Source organism: Ambystoma mexicanum, chromosome 4q (genome assembly GCF_040938575.1).
Source record: "Ambystoma mexicanum isolate Mex_15411 chromosome 4q, UKY_AmexF1_1, whole genome shotgun sequence".
NCBI classification, from domain to species: Eukaryota; Metazoa; Chordata; class Amphibia; order Caudata; family Ambystomatidae; genus Ambystoma; species Ambystoma mexicanum.
This window is the reverse complement of record NC_090928.1, coordinates 89,294,377-89,317,184: the sequence shown is the minus strand read 5'-3', so window position 1 is coordinate 89,317,184 and position 22,808 is coordinate 89,294,377. Positions and strand designations below refer to the sequence as shown.

The 22,808-nt window shown below is 46.7% G+C and overlaps 1 protein-coding gene across 1 annotated transcript in view; it reads right to left on the bottom strand.

The window, feature by feature from the left end:
* VIP (vasoactive intestinal peptide) overlaps positions 1-14,954 on the bottom strand; it is a 72,148-nt gene extending 57,194 nt beyond the window's left edge. Inside the window, exons 1-2 of the mRNA XM_069607523.1 lie at positions 14,693-14,954; positions 13,019-13,135 (exon numbers count right to left, since the gene is read on the bottom strand). Coding sequence (XP_069463624.1) covers positions 13,019-13,125 — 107 coding nt within the window. The 5' untranslated portion in view covers positions 13,126-13,135; positions 14,693-14,954. The remainder of the gene's footprint in view (positions 1-13,018; positions 13,136-14,692) is intronic.
* Between the last annotated feature and the right edge of the window lie 7,854 nt (positions 14,955-22,808).

The window sequence follows — 22,808 nt, the reverse complement described above, 5'->3', positions numbered from 1 at the left end:
CCTGTGGTGGGAGAAAACACTGCAATAGGTACAGCAACCTATTGCACCTGCTGGACTATTGCCTCTGCACGCCCGCAGTGCATCAGGAGGACAGGAGTAGGGAGATGTGCCGTCACACAGGTGAAATGCACTATAATTTCACATTTCTCCCTATGCACGCCCAAGTGGGATCAGAGGCGTGCAGATGGATCAGGCTATCCAACAATAACTCCCCTCAATGGACCCACTCAATCAACATCAAACCCCAAATGTTCAGATGTATGCACCCTAATATGATGTGATGTTCCAATTAAAGGAAAACTTTGATTTTCACACAGATGGGAGGCTAAAATCTGGGATCACGTTTGGACTTGGACAAATTTCCACCGCTATTAAAGATATGAAATGAGCTCTGGTTGCCATAGTTACTGCCCCGCGGTGCGCCAACAGTCATCGCAGAAAGGCCAGTGGGGTTGAGGGTTCCGTCCCATCAGCGGTGACCATCACTCTCCTGCAAGTAGTGTACACCGCTCGGCTTCAGGCAGCATGCCCCACGCAAATGCAGCCTGCCCCATGCCCCCTCCGAGACTATTAGCCAATTTCGTGTAACATTTTCAGCACAGGAAGGGAAAATGCTGGCCACAATAGAACCTTTTCTAGCCAGTTGTATCTAAACCTTCCTGGCAGGGTGTTGGGGTGCCTATTGGAACGCCACGCACCCAGAGAGCGAGCCCAAGGGGCCCTCCTCTGTAGGGGGTTGAAGAGCACCACACCGCTGAACCGCTATCCAAGCAGAATTTGATTTCTGCAACTGAACTCCACTTGGGCTCCTCCCAGAGTGGAATAAAACCCTGCCAAGCATTAGCGGGCAGCATCACATCCCTTAATGTGGGCCACAGTCTCCCTGTGATGTTGAGGCCACTAGAAACCTTACAGGCAGCAGTTGGAAGACACTTTTGAGGAGACACAGTTGATGCACTTTCCCAGATGGCTTGGGGGTTAAGTATTAATGAGTTTGGGTCTCAAGGTAAGGGTGCCTGGGTACTCGGATATCCTTAGAAAAGTGTGACCTCGAGCTGCATAGTGTTTGTTTAAGATGCTCACATGGAAATGATACATGTACAATGTTTGCAGCATCCATTTTGACTAGGCATGTGCACTAAGATGTGTGATTTAACCCTTTTGTACTAGAAGATTATTACATTTTGAGGATCTAGAATGGGATAAAAGACAAAAAGGTCTCATCATTATAAGTGAGGTGTTGCTTTAGTGTATCATTCTTTAAGGGGTCAAGACCACACTGCAATACAATTGGCTTCACACATGTTTCATGCAGACAGATCATGTGGTAGTGTCTACTGTGCCTGTTCCCTAAATGTAAGTTGTACAGCTATGTGGTAACATGATCAGTCAACGCAGTCTCTCCTGCGGTCCATAGATGGGTCATGTTAGCTGGGGCTTTTGCAGCAAACAAAATGAGCGAGGGAAGCCGACTTGGGAAATACACGTTGAATACACAGTGTGGTATGTGGGAGACCATGTTAAGATGATCAGCTTCTGGTAAATATCGAACAAGTTTAAATGAATGCCCCGGAAAACCAAGTAACGGAGCGCAAACTGTAGAAGATGCCTTCCACGTGATGCGCCCGCCACACACAGAGTCATGATTCAGCCACATCTGTCTGCTGCTCTAAATGGAGAAGTAGTTTTTTATTATTATTATTTTATTTATTTATTTGGATTTATAAAGCGCTAACAGCCCGTGGGTATCGTGGCGCTGTTACAGGATACTTGCTTAGACGAACAACAGAATACAATTACATAGTAAGGTACAGTATACTTGCTTATGTCAGAATCCAGTTACATAGAGCGCTTCGTAGTATTGTGTGTTTTAGTGATAAGCTACAATAGTGGTAGCGATGTATGGGCATATGGCGGGGGGCTAGCGGCAATGTTGTGTTTTCAGTGCCCTGCGCAACAAAGTTAGGGAAGTCTCTTTCCTGAGGGTGGGTGGAAGCGCATTCCAGTTCTTGGGAGCTATGACGGTGAAGCTGGAGCCTCCTGCTTTGTGTCTTCTGAATATTGGGACAGTGAGCTGGTTGCAGTGTTGGCTCCGCTTGGGTCTGTTTGAGGTAGCTTGGTGAATGGCTTCAGATAGGTATGGAGGGGCTGCTTGGGATAACCAGGAGTGTGTGACAGAGAGAGTTTTGAAGAGAATGTGCTGTTTCACTGTGAGCAAGTGGGCATCCCGCCTGGCCTGGGAGATGTGCTCTCTCTTGGGGAGGCTGAGGGCTGCTCTGAGTGTGTTGTTTTGGGTGGTTTGTAGTTTATTCATGTTTTTGGATGATGTGCCTAGGAATAGGACGTTGCAGTAGTCTAACTTTGATGACAGATGGAAGCTAGAGTCTGAGACATCCTGTTCCCGTGTTCACTTTAAAGTCCATTGTTAATGCCTGAGTTGTGATGGGTTAACATGAAAGCAGGTCTTCTGGCTCCATCCTTTGCGATGATCAAGCATGACATGTATGGAGAACCTGGAAGATAGGTGGGATTTTAGGAGAGAATGCACATTGGTAGAAGATCACATGCCGGGTAACCAGCGGTGCAGAAGTGTTTGACAGTGTGGAGTCCTTCATGAAGGCTATTAGCACAGTTCCTAGTTATCCGCGTGACGCTAGGTAATAGTGCTCCAGTGGGCGTGCTTGAGGAGCAGCGCTCAATACTGCAACCAGCTTTGTATCTCGTGGTTGTCCGGCGGATAGTATTGCCAGTATAGCATAAGCCCAGCAGAATTTGAAGGAAGAGCTTTGTGGCCATTGCGGAATCCTTGTGATGGATGGACTTTGTGGGATACTGATCTAATACCTCTTCATTGGAGGGTCAATTCCAGAAGAAGAAGATGATGCAGGAAAGTGCTCTGGAGTTTCCTGCCCTCAGAAGCTCTGGCTAATAAAATAAACAATGTAAGGCTTCAGCCATTTGTTTTTAGATGATAGGGTATTGAGTTCTCTTTCTCTGTTCTCCATCCTCTTGCACCAGCAGCGGTCTAAAAGAAGACTTCGTAGACAACCAGTGAAACTGAGACCAGAAGCTGGCCAAGACTAGATTTGAATAATATGAACTCCACTACTAGTAAATAGTAATCCACTGAAGCACTGGGTGAATTCAGACAATCTACTTGAGGCTAAAATTCAAAACCAAGCAAATCTGAAACATGTAAAAGTTTGAATTTTCATGATGGGAACAGGGTATTTTAAAATAAGGGGACTGAATTGTATCACATGGGTTATGGATATAATGAGGAGGGCAATGTTTGGATTAGAATAGTATCTGTGATACTGTGATAATAGAATAGATCATGACCTGATCATGACCTGGTTGAAGGACATACGAGTGTTGACGTTGGATCCCACATAGCTGTTACTTTTTCTAGAGCTACTATATCTGTAATGACTCAAGATTAATGCGGCGGCAGGTGCACTTAGACCATAGATATCCTGGACTAATTCATCCTCAGAGTTCTTCTGAGGGACTGTGTGATATACAAGGCAGATTGTGGCAAGTAAAGCACCACAAACATCTTAAAGCAATGGTTGGTCTGAAATAGCAGAAGCCCTATCAGTCATAGCGGACACTCTGGTGGTTAGACAACATGTGTATTTTCCCCAAAAACGTTCTCGACAGACCACGCCTTAAGCAGCACCGCAGCACGCACCAAACTATGGAAATCACTTCTAAAAGCAGAGATCATATTACTAACATTATGGGCCTCATGACAAATTGGACGGAGTTGTAAAAATGTGGCAGTAGTGCTATTACCGCTCCTCCCAACTATGAGTTGGGCGGAAAGTCAGCAGATGTGCCTCCAGCTTTGAAGTGGAGGCAAATCTGCTGACTTTCCGACACTCTTTGGCGCAATTATGCACTGCAGTAATTGTGCCGAAAATGCCGTATTGGGTCCAATGGACCCCATATGAATGGGGACTTCCCGCTTTACCACAACTCAGACTCTGACCGTAACAGCACCGGACTGAGTTGCGGTGACTCTATTTGCATTGGGCGGTATCCCGGCACATTTACTGCTGGGATACTGCACACACATGATCAAGCCCTATGACTTTTGAGAAGAAAACACAAAATACAGATCTTTACCGAAGCCTGCGTAGCAACAATGATATTCTCTCTGTGCCAATTTCAGCCCTCATCCCACATAAGGTGAGGCACCTTATGTGGGATGAGGGCTGAAATTGGCTACACTCACTCAGCAGGCCATGAGCATCTCTTCTGTTTTTATTCTCTAAGTCATGTAACTCATAACATTGTTTCAGCCGCAAGTTCTCTGATGCTGCCAATCAACATCATACTTTGAACTTTGTAAAAAACTAAAAAGTCTGAACCGACAGTGTCTGAATCAAGATTTGGAGGGTGTTCAAGCATGCACCACCACTTGCAGGCTGCAGGTAGCATCCAGTGATTAAAATCTGAAGTTGAAACTTTACCACCTGATGTGGACCACTGCCAATAAGAGGAATACTAAAATTGACCACAAATCTGAACGAAGAATACAAAATGCTTATGTTAAAAGGATTACCCATTTGAACAGTCAATTTCCTGTATTGAAGTAATGGTTGCAATAGACATTTCAGTCCTACTTAAATAGAATGATAAATATTCATGTTATTTAGCTCAGCTCAATGCTTGATTGGACCATAGTGGATAGTTGTATATCATAATTAGCTTTTAATGTGCAGAAAATCTAAATCATTCCTTGTTCATGAATTATCTGCCTACAGACATAAAAGCCTCTCAGGGAGTTTCAGCTGATGTTTTACCACGTACATAGTGTAGCTAAAAAATTAGTGTTTAGTGTATTCCTTCAAACTATGCTTCAGATATTGATACATCTTATTATAGCTAGCCAACTGCGGCAGGGACCTTGCATAGGGTCTCCGCTAAGTGGGTAGAAGGCTTCCTAAGGGACCTTGGGTAAGGTTTCCTATAAGAAGGCATATAAGGATAGTTTGACGGAACACGTTAAAAAATATATTTTTCAGCTGTAGTATATAAGTGATAAAAAAAATGGCTGAAATTCACCAGGAGGGTTTTATGTCTGTAGGCAGAGGCTACATTCTCAGCAAGTATACAAGATTTCATATGAGCTACGAAAATAAATGTCAATGAAAGTTGTCTTAAAGAATGAGATATTTCAAAATAGGATGTAGTGAGAAATAAAGCCTACGTGTTGGTATTGGGAGTATGAATGTCTGTTCCCAGCAGTTTCCTGCCTAGTCGTTACTATTGTCCAATGGTTCTAGAAAAGCAACAGTAAATTAATGGTGCTTCGGAAAGACAAAAAACTAGCCACTACGTTTTCAAAGTGAAAGACCTGAGTGTTTTGACAATTCACGATCCATGTGAAAACCAAGAACCATTTTATGAATATTCTCTCAAAATGTACATCGGTGGAAGGAGAAAAAAATTGTCAGTGTATTCTTTTCGAAAGCACTGTATTATGCTCCTACTATCAGAATCAGATCATTCTTTCTTCAAGAAAAAGCAACACTGGATGTGGTATCTATGAGAATAGTCTAAACCAACAAACTAAGAGATTTAACACAAAGGAAATCTCAATAGTTTATTTAAAAGAACAAATCATAGGAAAGGTCACTCCTAAGATCAAGATCATCAAATCAGTGGTTAGTAAAATCCTGTCCAATTTTCATAAGGACCACAATTAACTTGCAAACAGTGTCAGTTGAAATTAATTTTACGCTCCTTATTTACTCGGATGATACAGTCTTGCCTAAGAGGACACCTAAAAGCCTCCAGTGTATGGAGGCTTTAAACATAGTCAAATCCCAGAGTCAGATTGTTGGTGGGAGGAAATGGCATATGTATGTTTTTGCATTGGCTGGGGTGAGTTTGGAAACAGTGAAGAAATTCACTTATTTGAAAGTGTTCTTCACAGAGAATCTTAGAGCGGGTGACCATGGTTTTCTTATGGACCAACGGGCTATTAGCCAATTCATGAACTATTGGGATAACCAATCAATAGGCTCTATTATGCAAGTTTACATCGACGGCTCAATAGCGATCACGCTTTATGGTTCAGGTATTCGGGTGTGTTAGACTGATGATGAGATTCAAGTAATTACTTTTTTAAGCAAATAATTGACGTTTCTATCTTGACTGCTAACTTCGTTGAACATAATGAACTAGGTCAAGACTACATTTCAAATTCTGCTGAAGCAAGTATTTTGGGGGATCTTAGATCTAAATAACATTCAAATAAGGAACCATGGCTTGAATGTGTCCATTTCACTTTGTCACTAATCCAGCGTCTCATACACTTTTCACAACCTGAGTTGATTGAAGCTAAACAGAGCAAAGGGGTTTCTGCTCTTTTAGAGGAAGGTTTCAGACATAACAGAAGAGCTTGAATTGATAAAGAAAATAAATTGCTCACACTTTACTATTACTACCTATGCCCAGGTGAAAGTTTATTTGGTCTGGTTGACAGACCCTTTTGTCACACGTTGGCTTACAAGATTCAGGCTAGATGCTCTTTGGTGGCTCTGTTTGGGCAAGTAAGAGGTGGAGTATCCATTTGCCCATTCTATTCAGTGTGGCAGGAAACTGATATCCATTTCTGATTTCTATACTCAAAGTATGCGCAATTCCGGGCTGTCACGCTTTTACCATCCTTGAGGTCATGAGGTATTAGATTGTGCGTTGTGGGGCTTGTATACGTGTGGCGGACCCAGCTGTGGCTTCACTAAAGCAGCTCTAAGGATCAGAGGAAAGGGGACTGGATCAAAGTGTTTCTTCGTTGGTATACGCTGTACTTTTTCTGTGATCAATGGTTATGTATTCAAGATTGAAGACACTGTTCATTGTATCTCGTAGTTCGTTTCTATTAGGATTGTGTTGCTATAGGTTTTGCTCTTTCAGTAGGTTGACCAGATGTCCCGTAGTGCCGGGTCTGTCCCGGTATTTTACCTTTGATCCCAGCGTTCCAAGACTTTTTTAACTTTTAAAACCCTGTCCTGGGATTTGAGGGATGGTGGGCTAATGTCCCGGTTTTTGACGGTAATCCTTACATATAAATAGGGCAATTGAGCCGGGCACGGCTCTTCATGATTGCGCATGATTATGTTTCACGCCCTCTCCATTCCTCCATGGCTTCTTGCCTCCAATGAGCTTTTAATAAACACGTACTTTGCGTGGAAAAGGCCACCAACATAGAAGTGGGACTACAGTTTCTACAGTTCTACAGAGTCCTATGTGTATTTTATTCCTTCTTTTGTGTTTATGTCTGCTGCAAATGTGTCCTACTTTCATGTCGGTGGCCCTTCCAGTTCTTTTATTTTAAAAATCTGGTCACCCTACCTTTCAGTGATGAATTGCAATGTAGTGACAATACTGTTCATTTTATTATGTAATTGTATCTCGTAGTTTGTTACTATTGGGGTTGTGTTTCTTATTTTTTGTATTCGTTTTGCTCATTCTTGTGGTATTTTGTACCGCAATAAAGTTTGTAATGCATACATTATACCAAGATTTATCTCATACACATTAATTATGGTTATCCTGAAAATTGACTGCATTTTAAAACCCTGTGGGTCGGTCAGCACAATCATAGATTTTTGCATCAATTACTCATAGCAAGAGAATAAATTACTAGATTAACCGAGGTGTACATTTAAATTCTCGTGTTGAGGTTGTTGTTCATAGTCACTGAGTCAACACCGTAAAAACATCAAAATATGGACTGTTTGTTGTGGGGTTTAGTCTTTGGCTTTAACAGAAAACCGTGGAAACATTAGACCATTCACCTTATTAGTTATGCTTCCCCTATGAAAAGTGCAAGAGGCGTTGCCATTGTGTATGACCTGTGCTTATGTTTGACCTTGAGACTATGCATAGCTGTCATCTAATGATGCCAACAATGGTTTCCTGCCACTGTGCAAGTACAAAGAATTGCCTATTTTAGGGACCATGAAAGAAAACATCAATAATAATAACATGTGCTATGTTACATGTGCTATTGGGACCACATGGTCCCTTCTGGGACGTGCATACAGGAAAGGGCACTGGAACAGTCTTAGAATATGGCTCTAGAAGGTTAAATGATGTGACGACCACTAGTTTGGTTTCGTTTCACAGTCTTTGGGCCTGATTTACAAAATAAATGCACCATGGGGAAGTGGATTAGGATTTTTTTTGTAAATCACGCCCTTTATGTCCACGTGTGAGTGATGTGTCGAAGTGTACTTGACATCACGGATTGCCATTGATAGATAAGTGTTTAGAGAACTAGGTGAGTTGAAAGTGGGAGAGTAAGTAAGCAGTGTGGTGAAGCTCGTCTTTGAGAGCTTTGATTATCTCTGGACAGTTTGTATTTAAAATAGGATTATTTTGATAGTGTATTGCTAAAGATTACTTTTTTTTAAGTTACAAAATGGCATCACGTCACACTATATTTGGGGTGAGGGTGTGACTAAACTGCATTCTCTATGACAGGTTAGGGCTACAGTAGGGTTCTGCAACCTGTGGTTTGCCAGATGTTTTGGACTATTACGCCCCTGATCCCTCACCATTGACTGGGATTGCTAGGGATGATGGGAGTTGTAGTCCAAAATGGCTGGAGATCCAAATGTTGCTGACCCCGGCTTTAGGGTGAGCCCTCTTGGGTAAGAATCCTTAGCAGGCAGTTATTCTGGGTCTAGGAGTTCTAACGGTTTATATGTGATTTTACTGACCACAATTACAGAGTGGTACATTTCATCGCGGGCAAAACACTGAACAACACAGATCTTCTTGATGTTTTTTAATTTGGGGGTGTTCCCCCCGACCCCACCCAAGCTGACACCCTTATAACGCCACCCCAACCCCATCCTGACCCATTTTAACCCCTTACCCCACTTCCCTTTATATATTTATTTAATGTTTGCAGTGTTTTTCAGTGTTATTGTCCGTTGTGACCACTCTGTAATGTTTTAGATTAATTGACTGTGTACCGTTCTAACCGTCCTCTAAAGTCCTTTATGTGTGTGGGTTTGGTTTAGCCGGCACAGAGGTGGTAGTCACCCATGGTAAGATCCTTTTCTGTCAAACAGAGGTAACAGAGTAGAGGATGGTGGAGTTGGTATGAGTGAGCACCCCAGCAGGTCTATAACAAAGTCCACACTGAATCTGAAAATTAGACTTTCCAAGCTTTCAGGAGGCGAGGAGACCAGTGTTCGTTTTTTAGAGGGAGGAGTGCTGGTAGCAACAAGAAAACATCACAATTTCCTGTTATTTCCCAGGTGCCTAAGAAACATGCCTTGGTACGCATGGGTATTTTAACATATTGAGAGGGGTACATTTTTCAAGGCAAAATCTGTGGCAATTGCCTACCCAATGAATGGATAACTTGCTTTTTTGATAAATGACCTGGAGAGACAAATCACGCCAAGAGAAAAATATTGAACATTCAAAGATTTGCTAACAGGAGTGAAACTTGGAAAACGCAGAGACGCGTAAGTAATTGCGTTTTACAGGCAAGGCTCACCCTTTATGTGGCTTAAAACGCCTTTAACAAAATCTGTTGTTTTTTTCTGCAATTGCGATGCATTGTGTTACTGAAAGAGTCTATAGCATGGTCGGTGTGTACTGTGACAGGATGCCTATAAAGCTACTGAACTCTAGCATAATAAACAATGATACGGCTGTTAAAGCAGTTCAAGAGGCATGATCTAACTATAGTATGGTAAGCACTCTTTTTTTTTATTTATTGGTTTTCATTACGGGCTTAATACCTGAGTTAGGTTTCTAAGCGCAGATCAGGAATTTTAACCTCTGTTGCTCTGTGTGGTCTTGCTTACAAGACCAGCACATTGCCCCTGTGCTATCCTCCGTCGAGAAGGTGACTTCTCATCATGTAGGTCTGTCGTGCAGAAGAGAGGAAGTTTCGACAGAAATGTGCTTTCCTCAGGGAAATGTCCACAGAGAGTAGTAGGGGGCATGTTTGATTTGAGTATGACTTTTTGTCATGGGTCGTTCGGCTTTGAGGCTTTCCACGAGTCCGGGGTGGCGGTGTCAGCGTGGGTTTATTGAAAGAGTGTGGTGAAGGAGCTTGAAATCACGTCTTTGTGGCTTGACATTGTGAGAGTGTAGAGTGCAGATGGGAATGTAACAGGTCTATCCAAAATTGGGTTGGTGTGAGGTAATGAAGGTCTCTGGGTTGATCTGTAGTAGTGTGCAGGTTGTTGGGTGGGAATATGTGTTAATTGGTGGTTGTGTTGTTGAGCTGTTGGTTGGCTGATTGATGATTATACAAGTTTGTCGCAGGTTGTGTATTGAGTTGCTGGATGTGAGGGTTGATTTGTGACTCTGTGGGTTTATGGGTGGTAACGCGAGTTCATTGATGGATATTGAGGGTAATGGAAAATGATGAGGGTGGTCCATAATTGTGACACTTGACATTGTGGCAGATAATGGTTGAGGAGGTGTGACAGCAGTCCGTTCAGGAGATGTATGGGAGGCTGTCTGAGTGTCCTTTGTGTCTCTTTTTACGATATATTGTAGCAGCTGCATAGCAGAAAAACCAACACAGCACATCATATCCCAGAAACCCAGCACAACATGGCATGCAATGACAGAACGTAGCACACCTAACTCAACGGTACACACTAACCCCAAAAAAATTAACAGCGCCACAACTGCATCCCTAGGGAACACAGCACAAATACACAGCAAAACATGGTGCAGCACAATACACCAAATAACAGCTAAATGAAACACAACAGAGCAGCACATCACAGGATCTATGCCTCAAACAAGACAGCAGTGTGTGTGCATGGCTCTGGGTGCGGGTGGGAGTCAAAATGGGACAGAATGACCCAGTAGCCACGAACAGTCTACGATAAACACCACTCACTCACGCATACAAACAAACACATAGCACACTCACAAGCCAACTCAAGAACATTCCAAAAATCTGCTACTCCACAGGTTGACCAATCAGGTCAATACTTGTCAATGTCATTATAGACTAAAAGGAAACAGAAGGCAATATATGTTTGAGTTTGTCCCGGCATCAATTTGTTTCTAAAACCTACAAGTATGTGTGTAAAATCTTTCAAAAACTGAATTCAATGTTGCCTAAACCATAGACATAGATGTGCTAACTAGAACCCTTCTCAGGAGCTTGTTGGTCATACGCCTGCGGTGCTGATAGCTATGGAGTCCTGCTGAGAGAGGCTTGTGAAATGTGTTAAAAAGTCTGATAAGGAGCACGGGGGCAAGTGCCCGCCCTGCCCGGGCACTGGGCGCCTAGGCGAGCTGCTGTTGTACAGCTTCAACTCTCTGAATCAAAGAGAAGCTTCTAGCTCAGGGACGTTGACTAGTGTGTTCACCAAAGCACCTTAGTGTGTTGAATGTTCTGTCTAGAGCATGGGGACTCGTGTAGTCTTCACTGGCCACCTGCCTAGCCCTCATAATGGGTATTTTACGAATGGGGTCAGTGCTGGTCATTGGGTCGGCTCTCGGCGGATCCGAGATCCGGCACCAGATATGGAGCCGGATCTGGGGATCCGACCAGAGTCAGCCGCCCAAGAACATGAACGGCGCTGGAATAGTTAATTTTTAAAAAAAAAAGCATGCAATGGCAGCATTGCCTTTTACCACGGTTTTGGCTGTAGTGTGTAATGGAATGCACAATGCTTGCTACATGTACAACTGACTTGCATTACACACCAGTGCAAAAGCCTGCGGTAAAAATCAATGCTGCCGTTGCCGGCATTTTTTTTAAACGTATTCTAGCATTGCTGGATGTCCACTATGAGCCCCGCCCCTCTAGACCATGCCCCTCAGGCAACGTCCCCCCACCCCAAACTCCTGCCCCACCCCGGCCCTTGTGTTGTGGGATCCCCCACCACATTTGTTCCCTTTCCATCACTGACTGGGGTTGCCTAAGGGAAAGAGGAGGCGTGACATTGCATACAATATCCTGCATCTTGCAAATGTGTTAAACATTGTGGTGTAGTTTTCCTAGTCGCCAAAAGGTACAACCGGCCAGGCTAGCATTGTACTTCCCTGTTCATGTCTGTGCGTGTATGTATGTGTCAGCAGGTGTGGGTGTGTGTCACTTTTCACCTATGTGTGGGCATCTCTGTGCGTGCGTGCGCATGTGTGTGCATGCGCGCGCGTGTGTGCATGTGTGAGAGTATGTGTGTGCACAGATGTGACACTACTTTGGGGGGGTGACACACTTCTGGCAATGAATGGAATTGGTCATCCTGCACTTGGAAGTGCACTTGAGGCATCATATATTCTTTAAAGAAAAGCGTTTTCATCAAGAGGGCCAATTGCAGCTGACACATTGATAAGGTGTTTCATGCCAACTGCGAAAACGGGAGATAGTGGGGTTGCTGGCATCCTCCTTTTATATGTGTAGCAATGGGGTGGGGGGCTGGCCTGTAGGGAACTCTGGAGAGTTCCCGGTGGGCCTCGTCACCCTGGGCCTCTTTTGTGTGACATTTCCAAATGTTCTCATAGGAAAAGTGTGGGCTTGCTGAAAATGTGTAATATGGGGCCACTTTGAACATTATTTCCAGGGACTCTTTGAATTCCCAGTCCACTCCTGGAAAAACGTATACATTTTGAGAAAAGTAGCTCACATCAACATCTCTAATGCAAGGCACACAACCCCAATGAAAACAGAAGAGGTCAAAAGTCGTTTTGCATGAACAATTGTGCGTGGTTGGTTTGTGTTAATTTGCAAACAGATGTGTTTGGCCTCCTCCTATTTTGCACAAGCGAAGTGTGAGAGGACGGGTCTAATCGCTGACTTGCCTTAACGTATTTTGGGCCTACAGATTGGTTTGAGTCATAGATAAGATGGCTAATATCACTACAAAGAAAGACCTCCTTCTATATCACCTGTCAGAAAAAAATCTTAAATCAAACTCGATTCTTAACTTCAAAATTATGCTTTTTGAAAACAAGGGTCTCTTTGGTCGTCATCATCGTGCATTTTGGAATACTCTGAACTTACCTCATGGCTGAATACGTTCCCAGTGCGGGCAGTGCTTGTGCCCGGAAGCGAAGGCAACTGAAGAGGACGAAAGACAACAGGAAGTGAATACTGCTCCTTCGTTCCATGGTTCTGATGCTGAGGAGAGATTGGTGAGAAAGGGCATCAGTCAGGTGTTGGCAGAGCCAAGAAGTGCGCGTTTACATATCGGTCGCAACGTGAGGTCAACTATATGAGACTGTGTTTTACAGGAGCCTGGTGTTGCGCGCGCGGGCATGCTGCGCTCAGGACGTGGTTTGCAGTTGCCCCGGGCACCGCGGCTTAGCAGCAGCTTCCTCCAACAGCGAGAAACCCGTAACCCACAACCCGCCGTGGCCTTATCCTTCAGAGAACAAGCCCGGGCCCTTCCCGTTCCTGCTTGGCAGCAAGTCATTGGGAGCAGAAGAGGAAACGTGCAAGGACCGAGTGCCCCGTCTGCATGGAGCCACGTGGCGTCATCAATCACACGCTTGAAGAAGGTGCGAAGAAATAGGCAGCGAGTGTGGGAGTGACTAAGTTGGCTATTAACGTCTCACACTCAAGCGGGCGACTGATAAGTGGACCTGCGGGGAGGCTCGAGGGCCACCCTCTGACCTCTAGCCGGAGGGGACGCTGCAGTGACTTTGCGTGTTCAAATCCCACAGCGGGTCTGGCCACGCACCGTTCTTTCTTCGTGGGGCAAAAATGGAGCACCGTGAAATTGGGCGATAATGAGAGCTCTCGGGAGCGGGAAGAAATGGGCATGACGCGCTATATAAAGACATGGCGCCTGTATTGCGGTGCCTCCCATGCTGTAATAAAAATTGTCAGGTGTTCTTCCCAAACTCGGCAGGGGGCAGTCCAGCGCCCGGGCTGCACTGCAGTAAAACCAGTCGTCCGTAGAATAAGCATTCAATTGTAAACCCTGATTTTACTCCTGCTCGGCCAATTAGAGGGGGCGGGGGGGTGGGAGGGGGAGCTCTATTAATGCAACTCACTGTTTTTCGAGGTTCGCGCTGGTTCGGGTCTGCTGCCGTCTAAACGGTTTCCCCTTCTCTCCCTCACCAGCCTCAAGAAAGTAAAGTTGCCAGACCTCGGAAAAAAGTTTAAGTAGTTGCGTACTAGGTGCGCGCGACGCACACGGCCACGGTGTGTTGCGATTTGTTTGCTATATGTGTAATTCTGCAATTTGCCTGGACGCAGTTTTATTGCGCTGCCCTCGAAGTGCGAGGAATTATGAATAAATCCCCACATTTTAAAACTTCATTCACCGAAGACGAACTGCTGTAGCAGCCGCACACTAACAGGTTGGAAAATACAGCAGCCCGTTGGTAACGCACCAACGCGAAGCGGCCGATGCCCGCCTGAGGCGCCCAAATCCAACGGGGCTCTGCGCAGCCCCGAGTTTACTGCCGGGAAGTGCTGTGAAAAGACGCTGGGGCGCGACCCTCTCTATTCCGGAATTGCATTCGCCTATTCCTAAAAACATGGGCTGCTTGAAACCCATCCCATTCACTACCAAAATGTGGGCCCATAAAGGTTACTCTCAGCGTTTCTCTTTGTGGTGTGCTCTTTCACATCAAGTTTCCTACGTACGTTGTACAGGTACTGGATGAGCCACGAATGGGGTGCAGAGAGTGTTTTTAGAGCAGTATACACGGGGCATGGGATACTCACGGCGTCGGGGTCTCCTGTCGGGCTCCGCAGACTCCTCTGGGGGAGGTACAGCAGCGCGGGCTCTGCGTGGAGCGCAGGATCCGCGCAGGCTGCAGGCAGGGAGCTGTCCGCGGTGCTGAATCCCCAGTGGCGGCGCGGCCGGTGCTGAAGGGACAGCGGGGCACTTGGTCGTCTTGTGTGGGGCCGCCGGGGGAGGGGTGGTGTAGACGATCTTCTGCCGCCCGCCTTACGCCACGCACTGCTCTGATCGCCCATCCTGGGGGCTCGTTTTATAGCACCGAGTATCTGCCTCACAAAAGGCAATCGGGTTACCAGCTCCGCGAGACGTCAGCGCGGATCCCAGGGGGGCGCTGCGGACGTCATCCTCTCCCGGCGCAGGGCGGCGGGAGAGGGGCCCCCGGTGATCCTCGGGCGGCGATTGCGGACATTTGCTTCAATATTGATTTACAGAATGAGCGTCTTCCGCCGAGTGACGAAAAGCTACACTTTTCCCACTCAGAGCAACTGCCTCACCTTTAACCGGGAGGAGCTGACAGGTGGGCATATGTCACAGGTGGGCATCCGCCCTAGGGGGGTGTTTCTTCCTTTGAAACACACGGGACATATAATCGGTGTGATTGTTGGACAATCTTTCGTTGACAAACATTTAAAAAGCCATTATTTACTTCAAAAAAAATTTTGAGTACATTAGCACGAATAACGCCCAATTCATTTGTTGCCACGGCATGCGCCAGAGCAGAAGTTTATTTACTATTGTCATAGGGAGAGCTCACCTGGCTAGCTCAGTTCGTTGGGGGTTAAGCTGCTGCAGCTTAATCACGCAAAGATCCGACACCTTTGTATGTGACAACTGAACCTACGGCAATGAAAATATCTACATGTGTACGTCTCGTGTAAGCAGGGGCGTTGCTAGGGGGGGGGCTAAGGGGGATATAGCCCCTGATCTTTTGGTTGTAGCCCCGGATAGAATCTCAGGAGCTACAGCCAAAAGACTAGCTAGCCCCCAGTCCCAACAGTTCCGACATCAGCTTAGCCCCGGTTTTTTTCCAGACCTAGCAACTCCCCTGCGTGTAAGCCTGACTTCACCCTCATTTAGCCCCAAACTCAGAACTTCACGGCAAGAGACGATGGTGCCCGTGACGACCTATTTGAGCAGCCTCTTGCAAAGTGACTATGGCTATCTATTCTGCCCCCCTGCCGACCGTATTTTATCGTGGCGCCTGGTCTTGTAATGTCCCATGCGCTAAAAAGAGAAACAGCACTGAAAACTGCTCCCTCTCCTCTCTGTCTCGCTATCTCTCTCTCTGTTTCCCTACCCATCTCCCCCCCCTCCCTCGCACCCTCCACACATTCTGATATATGCATCTTTAATTCCAGGGCGTGGTGTAGATCTGTGCACCCCGGGCCTCCCCTTCCCCACTTATACACTCAAGTTCAGAAAAGGCCCCAGCGCACCAGAAGCCAGGCGCATAATGGAATAATCGAGTTTAGAGTTGAACAAATGCATCCAAATGGGCAGGCCGGTCTGAACTCGCGAATTCCTTCAGGGTCGAATGCAAAAGGGACCTGTTCTTTGAGGAAGGGAGACGAAGAGGGTTCCTAACAATTCGTTTCCTAAGAAGCGATGTATTGCACTCTTGCCGATAGTACCTGATGAATGAGTGCACGTGCACACTCTCTGCTCCACGCTCTGGTGCGACACGCCTGCAGGGCCTGATTCGCAAAGATTTGCTCTGGGGCAAACTGTGGGAGGCCTGTGAGCGTCACAGGTGGGTCCTTGCCTCCTGGTTCCATGTGTGCTGGAGCAAATCTGAAGATACCTGTGGGCAAATCTTTATGAATCGAATGCACACGTATGGCATGGACGCCTCAGTCTTCAAATCTCTACCGAGACAACTCGGCGTGTCATGCACTTGTTGCAGACCGTCAAAGCGCTATATAAAGTATAGAGTATTATTTTTCATTGCAGAAGCTGCGAATGTGAGTATTGCAGTTTATGCATTCAACGCGCAGCGTCTTCATTTGACCCTAACATGTAACAGTCAACACAGGCCCGGTGGAGATTGTGCGAGTCTTAATCACGCTGCCTAATCGGGTTACACAAAAATTATACAAATCGCATTTAAAGAAAAATGTCTGGAAATTTGTTTCTGGGATGTCAGCTTTGACTTAAGCCAGAGTTCCTGCTGCGGCCTAATTCCAGGAAATCCTGCGCTTGTTACTGGGTTGACTGGAAGTGGAGCGGGCAGCTCTGCTCCGGACAGACAATGTGGTTAGCGTTAGGTCGCCAGTGACAGGCGCCCGAATGCGATTTCTCCACTTTCAGCTGCCCAATTACACATGGCTCCACTGCCTAGCATTTTTAAATTTATTTTTTATTTTTCGGGCCGAATGTTTTCTTGAGCAGCATCAAAGTGTCACGGTGCATCGGGGCAAAACAACTTATACGAATAAAAAAAACAAGGCTGAAAAAAAAACTTTAAACCATGGTTAAGGAACAACTACATTATTAGCCAGTTTGCCTAAGGGACTCACACGAGTAAAACAAGACAGCAACATTTTGAAAAGGGCACATGCACCGGAGCGTTGGTTTCCGCGTGCCCTTATCATCCATTAAACTAACTTTAGGGGCGTTCCAAGATATCCTGCGCTACTGTGCAATCGAGATTGGCCTGCAAAAGTGCGTTATTTGGATAACAGCGCCACCTGCTGGTTAAAATAAGAACTAGTTCCAACCAAACGTTTTATCATTTACATGCCTTTTTGCGACATCCACCGGGCAAGGACGCAGTGTTTGGCTGCATTTTGGATCCCTCCTGGGTATGTCTTCACTTGCGGCAGTTGTTGGCCCCGCCCCCTGGGACTTACCACACTGTCCCCGACCCTGCAGCGGTTAAGCCTGCAGCGGGGCAAGGGCGCAGTGTTTGGCAGCATTTTGGACCCCTCCTGGGTGGGTTTGTCTTCACTTGCGGCAGTTGTTGGCCATGCCCCCTGGGACTTACCACACAGTCCCCGACCCTGCAGCGGTGAAGCCTGCGGCGGGGCAAGGCTGTAGTGTTTGGCAGCATTTTGGACCCCTCCTGGGACTGTCTTCACTTGCGGCAGTTGGTGGCCATGCCCCCTGGGACTTACCACACAGTCCCCGACCCTGCAGTGGTGAAGCCCACGGCGGGGCAAAGCTGCAGTGTTTGGTGCCATTTTGGACCCCTCCTGGGTCTGTCTTCACTTGCGGCAGTTGTTGGCCACGCCCCCTCGGACTTACCACACCGTCCCCGACCCCGCAGCGGTGAAGCACACGGCGGGGCAGGGGTACAGTGTTTGGCACCACAGGTGTTCGGTGCAAGCTGGTGGAGGATAAGAAGCAAGGACCTTGAAGCTCATAGGCCATAAGCAAGGTAGGGCGAGACTGTCGCACACCTGCATGGGCACCGTTGGTATTGTCAGAAAACCAGACTGTTTTATATATAGAAATATAGAAGTATATAGAAATCTGAGCCAACAGTACACGCCAGCAGAGGGGTTGTTAACTAAGTGGTCTGAGGTCCTTGGCTCTGATATGACTGTGGAGAGGTGGAGGTTTCTTTTTAAAAACGTAACTCTGACATCCATTAATCTTGGAGAACAATGCCGCCAAATCAAAATTCTTAATAGAGTGTTTTGGACTCCCCAGAGACTTTATGCGAGAGGGATGATTGACTCAGAGTCCTGTTGGAGGTGTAAGCATGATGTCGGCTCCTTTGAACACTTGATCTGGGACTGTTATGAACTGAGGACATTTTGGAGGAGTGTCACTGAAAATATTAATGAGGTTCTATTACTGCAAGAGGATTTTGATTATAACACTATCATCTTGGGTGAGGATGATAAAGTGGAAGATCTCACTTATCCACAGAAATGCTGTTTTTTTAGGGCTACAAATTCTGCGAAAAAAAATTGTTTTGAGAAAATGGAAATGTGATGAGAGACCGACCTGTTCAGAATGGGTGGAGGACTTGAGGCAAGTGGCCAGAATTGAGAAGGTTATCCTTCGCAGGAACAAAAAGTTGAAATTGTTTGATGATATGTGGGGTGGGTTTTTGGATGACATGTGATAATAAGTTGGCCTGTTTTGCTTTTTAGATTCTGTGAAGGTTGGGGATGGATATGGGGTGTGGATTCTATGCAATGAGTTCTACGATTACAATGCTGATAAGTCTGTTGCTTGTATGTTTTCTATAAAATTCAATAAACTTAATAATAAAAAAAAAAACAAAACCAGACTGTGAGGTGAGCCGCCCACCGTGGGCCCCCATTGTTTTTCTTTTATTAGTACATAAGGTCGGGTGACAAGCATTGCGAGGGACTGGAGCCACCTTACCTATTTGGAACTTGTAACCCTTCTATTTTGGAAAACCTGGGCATCCCAGAACAGACTCCGAGTGCCCCCTACTATCCCAGAGCCCCTTGCTACTACTTTTCGTGATGGTAGGCCCTCCTTGTGGTACCACCTCTGGAGCCCCGGAAGAAGGAGACATCTCTTCCCCTTTCTCCCCCCACCACCTTTTGCAACCTTCCTTCCTATCGAATATTCAAGAGCCCCCTGTGCCTATGGCACACCGTAAACCCATCCAAGGAAGAAGACTGAAACTGAGAGGGGACATGAAGCGCATGGCTACGGGGATAAGCAGGGTAATGGAGTATATCTTAGAGCCCCTTGTGGGAATGGGCCATCTTCGGACTCTGCCTGCGACAAAGCAAGAGATGAAGAGGGAGTCTCTGGGGAGCCCACTTCTATGCATGCCCTCACGCACAGCTCACACAGCCCGCTGGCAGGACATCTACTAAGGTCTACTGGTTCTTGCAGTACGGTGCTGCCCCCCACACTACAAATAGTTTGGTAAACCCATTCTTAGAAAGCTTTGTACCCCCTGCTAACCTGCTCACCCCTGATGGGGGCTTTGACTATGTGGCCACACCCAACCTTTTGAATAATTTGACAATTGGGTTTCTATGGGCATCTCGAAGCTGAGCGGTGGTCCTTTTATGCCGGCCCCACTCGTGGCTTCATCCCGTGATCCCTTTTTGGTCCTGGCTCCACCATATTCAATCCTTGGCCCAAACCTCGACATCCAAGACTCGCAGTCATTATTTGTTCTTTCTGAAGCACACTCACTCCCACTTCCTATGCCCATCTCTCTAGATCCTGGGGATGTGGCCAAAGTTGGCTTTGGCTCTGGCCTGGGAGAGAAGTCGAGCCCTCCATCCAGCATTGAGAGTCAGCTCCCCTCGGGGGCTAGCTCATTCCTTCGTCTCAGCCCTCTTTGGGTCTCTAAAACCCCCACAAATGGAGAACACTGTCCATCAGCCTTACCCCCCATGGCTTCCACTAATTTGTTGGGCTGCCCTTGCCATCTCCTGCCCCCAGAGCTGGCTGAGATCAAAAACATCCTACATGTCTTGATCAAGGGGGTTTTGGGGTTCAAGGGTGAAGGAGGGTGAAGGAGACATGGGGAGGGGAGGAATCCAGATTGTGTTAAAGCTACACATCCATCATACCCGGGACTGCCTACTTACTCAGTGGTTAGGCCTACCCCTTTGTCGAGGAGTCAACCAGAGGTGGTCCACTCCCCAGTGTTAACTGCTAGGAGGGAGACTATTGGGACCTTGGTATAGGGGGTTGAGCCCTTACCATTGCAGAACTCTGCTGGGAGAGCCCAGGGAAACATGTGGGCAGGGGGGAGGGAGGATAGGCCTTTGTCAGGTCACCATTAACCTCAAGGCTGTAGCAGCCAGGGGGTGTTTCTCCATGCTGTCCATAAACTATCCATCGACTCAAGAGAACCAAGGGACGCCCTCTGGAATAAATGTCTACACTGGTTGCGGGCGGTGGGGGGCTGCAAGTTTGTGTCCAGGGGCTCTTTGTTGGCATGCATCAGACTGTCTAACCCCTCAGCCAAAACAGATACTGTCAAATTGGTCTTTTGGGACATCCCCATGGCAAGGGCCGTCCTGGAAAGGTGCAGTGGCCTTGGGTGGTCAAGGAATAGTGGCATCACAGCCAGTTCACTCCCCACTCATGCCCTTGTGTGTCACACTGGGGTCTTCTCTAGCAACTGTCCCCTTACAGGGGCAAATTTGACAGCCTTGGGCCCGAGGCGCCATGGGAATTGGCTGAGGCCAGTGGCTGGTGGGACCTGACTATTGGCCCAAAGAACTGTTTAGGGTCTCCTATGAAAGGGGTGGCTTGTTTGCACTGCTCTGTTGTTTTCTCTTCTGCTGTGTCCTTTGTAATTTTGCATCAGAATTGTATCCTTATTTCTAGAATGTTTTTTTTAGGATGTACTTTGATGGTCTTTTTGGCCGAATAAAGTTGTTTGACTGACTATGTTTATAATTATAATTTTTCTTTTATAAGGCTCTCAATACCAGAGATAGGTTTCTTTGTGCGGGATGGAGATTCAAACCTGTGCTGTGTAGCCTTGCTTCCAAAACGAACGTGTTGCCCCTCAGTTATCCTCCCTCAGCAGCAGGGGTGTTGCTAGGTCTGGAAAAGACCCGGAGCTACGCTAATGTCGGGACTGGCGGGACAGGGGCTAGCTAGTCTTTTGGTTGTATATCTGGAGATTCTTGCCGGGGCTACAACCAAAAGACCAGGGGTTAGAGCCCCCTTAGCCACCCCCTAGAAAAGCCCCTGCTCAGCAGACATAGACTAACCATATGAAATGCCTGCACTGCCGCTACCCACAAAAAGCCTTATCATGCATGATGTACGTGTCAAAAAGACATGTGTAAAGCGAACATTCACTGGGGTTGATTTACGTCCTTGCAAAAGTTAATGGGGGTCATTACGAGTTTGGAGGTAGCCATGGTGCTATTAGCGCCCAGGCTGCCTCCAAACTCGGGTCCGTGTCCCTGAATTGGGACTTACCGGGTCATTCCAAACTTGGAGGACCCGGTAAATCCCCATTCAGGGAACCCATCCCCATTCCCATTCGAGCCCCTATAGGGCTCAATGGGAATCGGGAGGGAGCTAATAACGGGCCCGTTATTAGCTTCCTGGTCCTTTAGTGGCTCCCACTAAGGGACCTCATAATGCAGCGGTAAGGGGTTAATGGCACCGGCATCCTTCCCGGCGCAGTTAACCCCTTACCACCACACTTGTAATGAGGCCCAATGTCTTGGTTCATATCTTCCAAAGCAGTTGTCAGACAAGGAGACATGAGTGTGTTGGCAGTAGGCGGTTGAAAATGAATATCCCATAAAGTGCCTCGAATTCCTTTTCTAGGGAGGAAGTCTAAGGGCCCGATTCATGGATTTTTTTACACGGTGCAAAATTACTTTCCACTGCTGAAAAGTGAGTTTTCACTGTCCACACATGCAAAGTCATTTTGCACCGTGCAAAAAATTCCATAAATCTGGCCCATACATATGGCCTCATTACACGGAAGGCGGTAAGGGTTAACAGTCACCGGTAATGGTACCGGTGACCGTTAACCCTTTCCGCCTTACTACGAGGTCCCTTTGCAGGTTGGTACTTTAACACCTGCTTTTTAGCAGGCGTTAAAAACCAACCCGCAAAGGGACCAGGGTGCTAATTACGGTACCGCAATTTGCGGTACCGTAATTAGCACCTTGCCCATTCCCATTATGCCTTATGGTGCAAAAATGGGAATCCGGAAGGGCAATGGCAGAAGGGGGGATTACCACCCCGCCAACCTTGGAATAGGGCGGTAATTCCCCTTTCCCCCAAGGCGGTGCCGGTATTTTACCGGCATGGACCAAGGTGCTAGTAGCACCTTGGTCCACCGCCTACCATGTAATGAGGCCCACCGTGTAATGAGGCCCATAGAGTTCAATGCCTAAAAATGTGGCACTTTTTGAGGATGAAATGCTTTTTATGCTTTTTTGACATGTTGGGAGTAAACGACTTCCTTAACAAAAGATGGAAGTCAATCGTCTGGTGAGGGATGAGGCAGCGTTCTCCCTCCTTCTATTTGTCAAGTCCCAGAATAAAAGGGAGCACAGAGTGCCACAGTGACTGGAGACAGGCAGCCCGATTCATGGAATATTTGCCCGGTTCAAAGTGACTTTGCACTGCCGACACCAACCCGATTGATGGAACCGTGCAAAGTCTGGG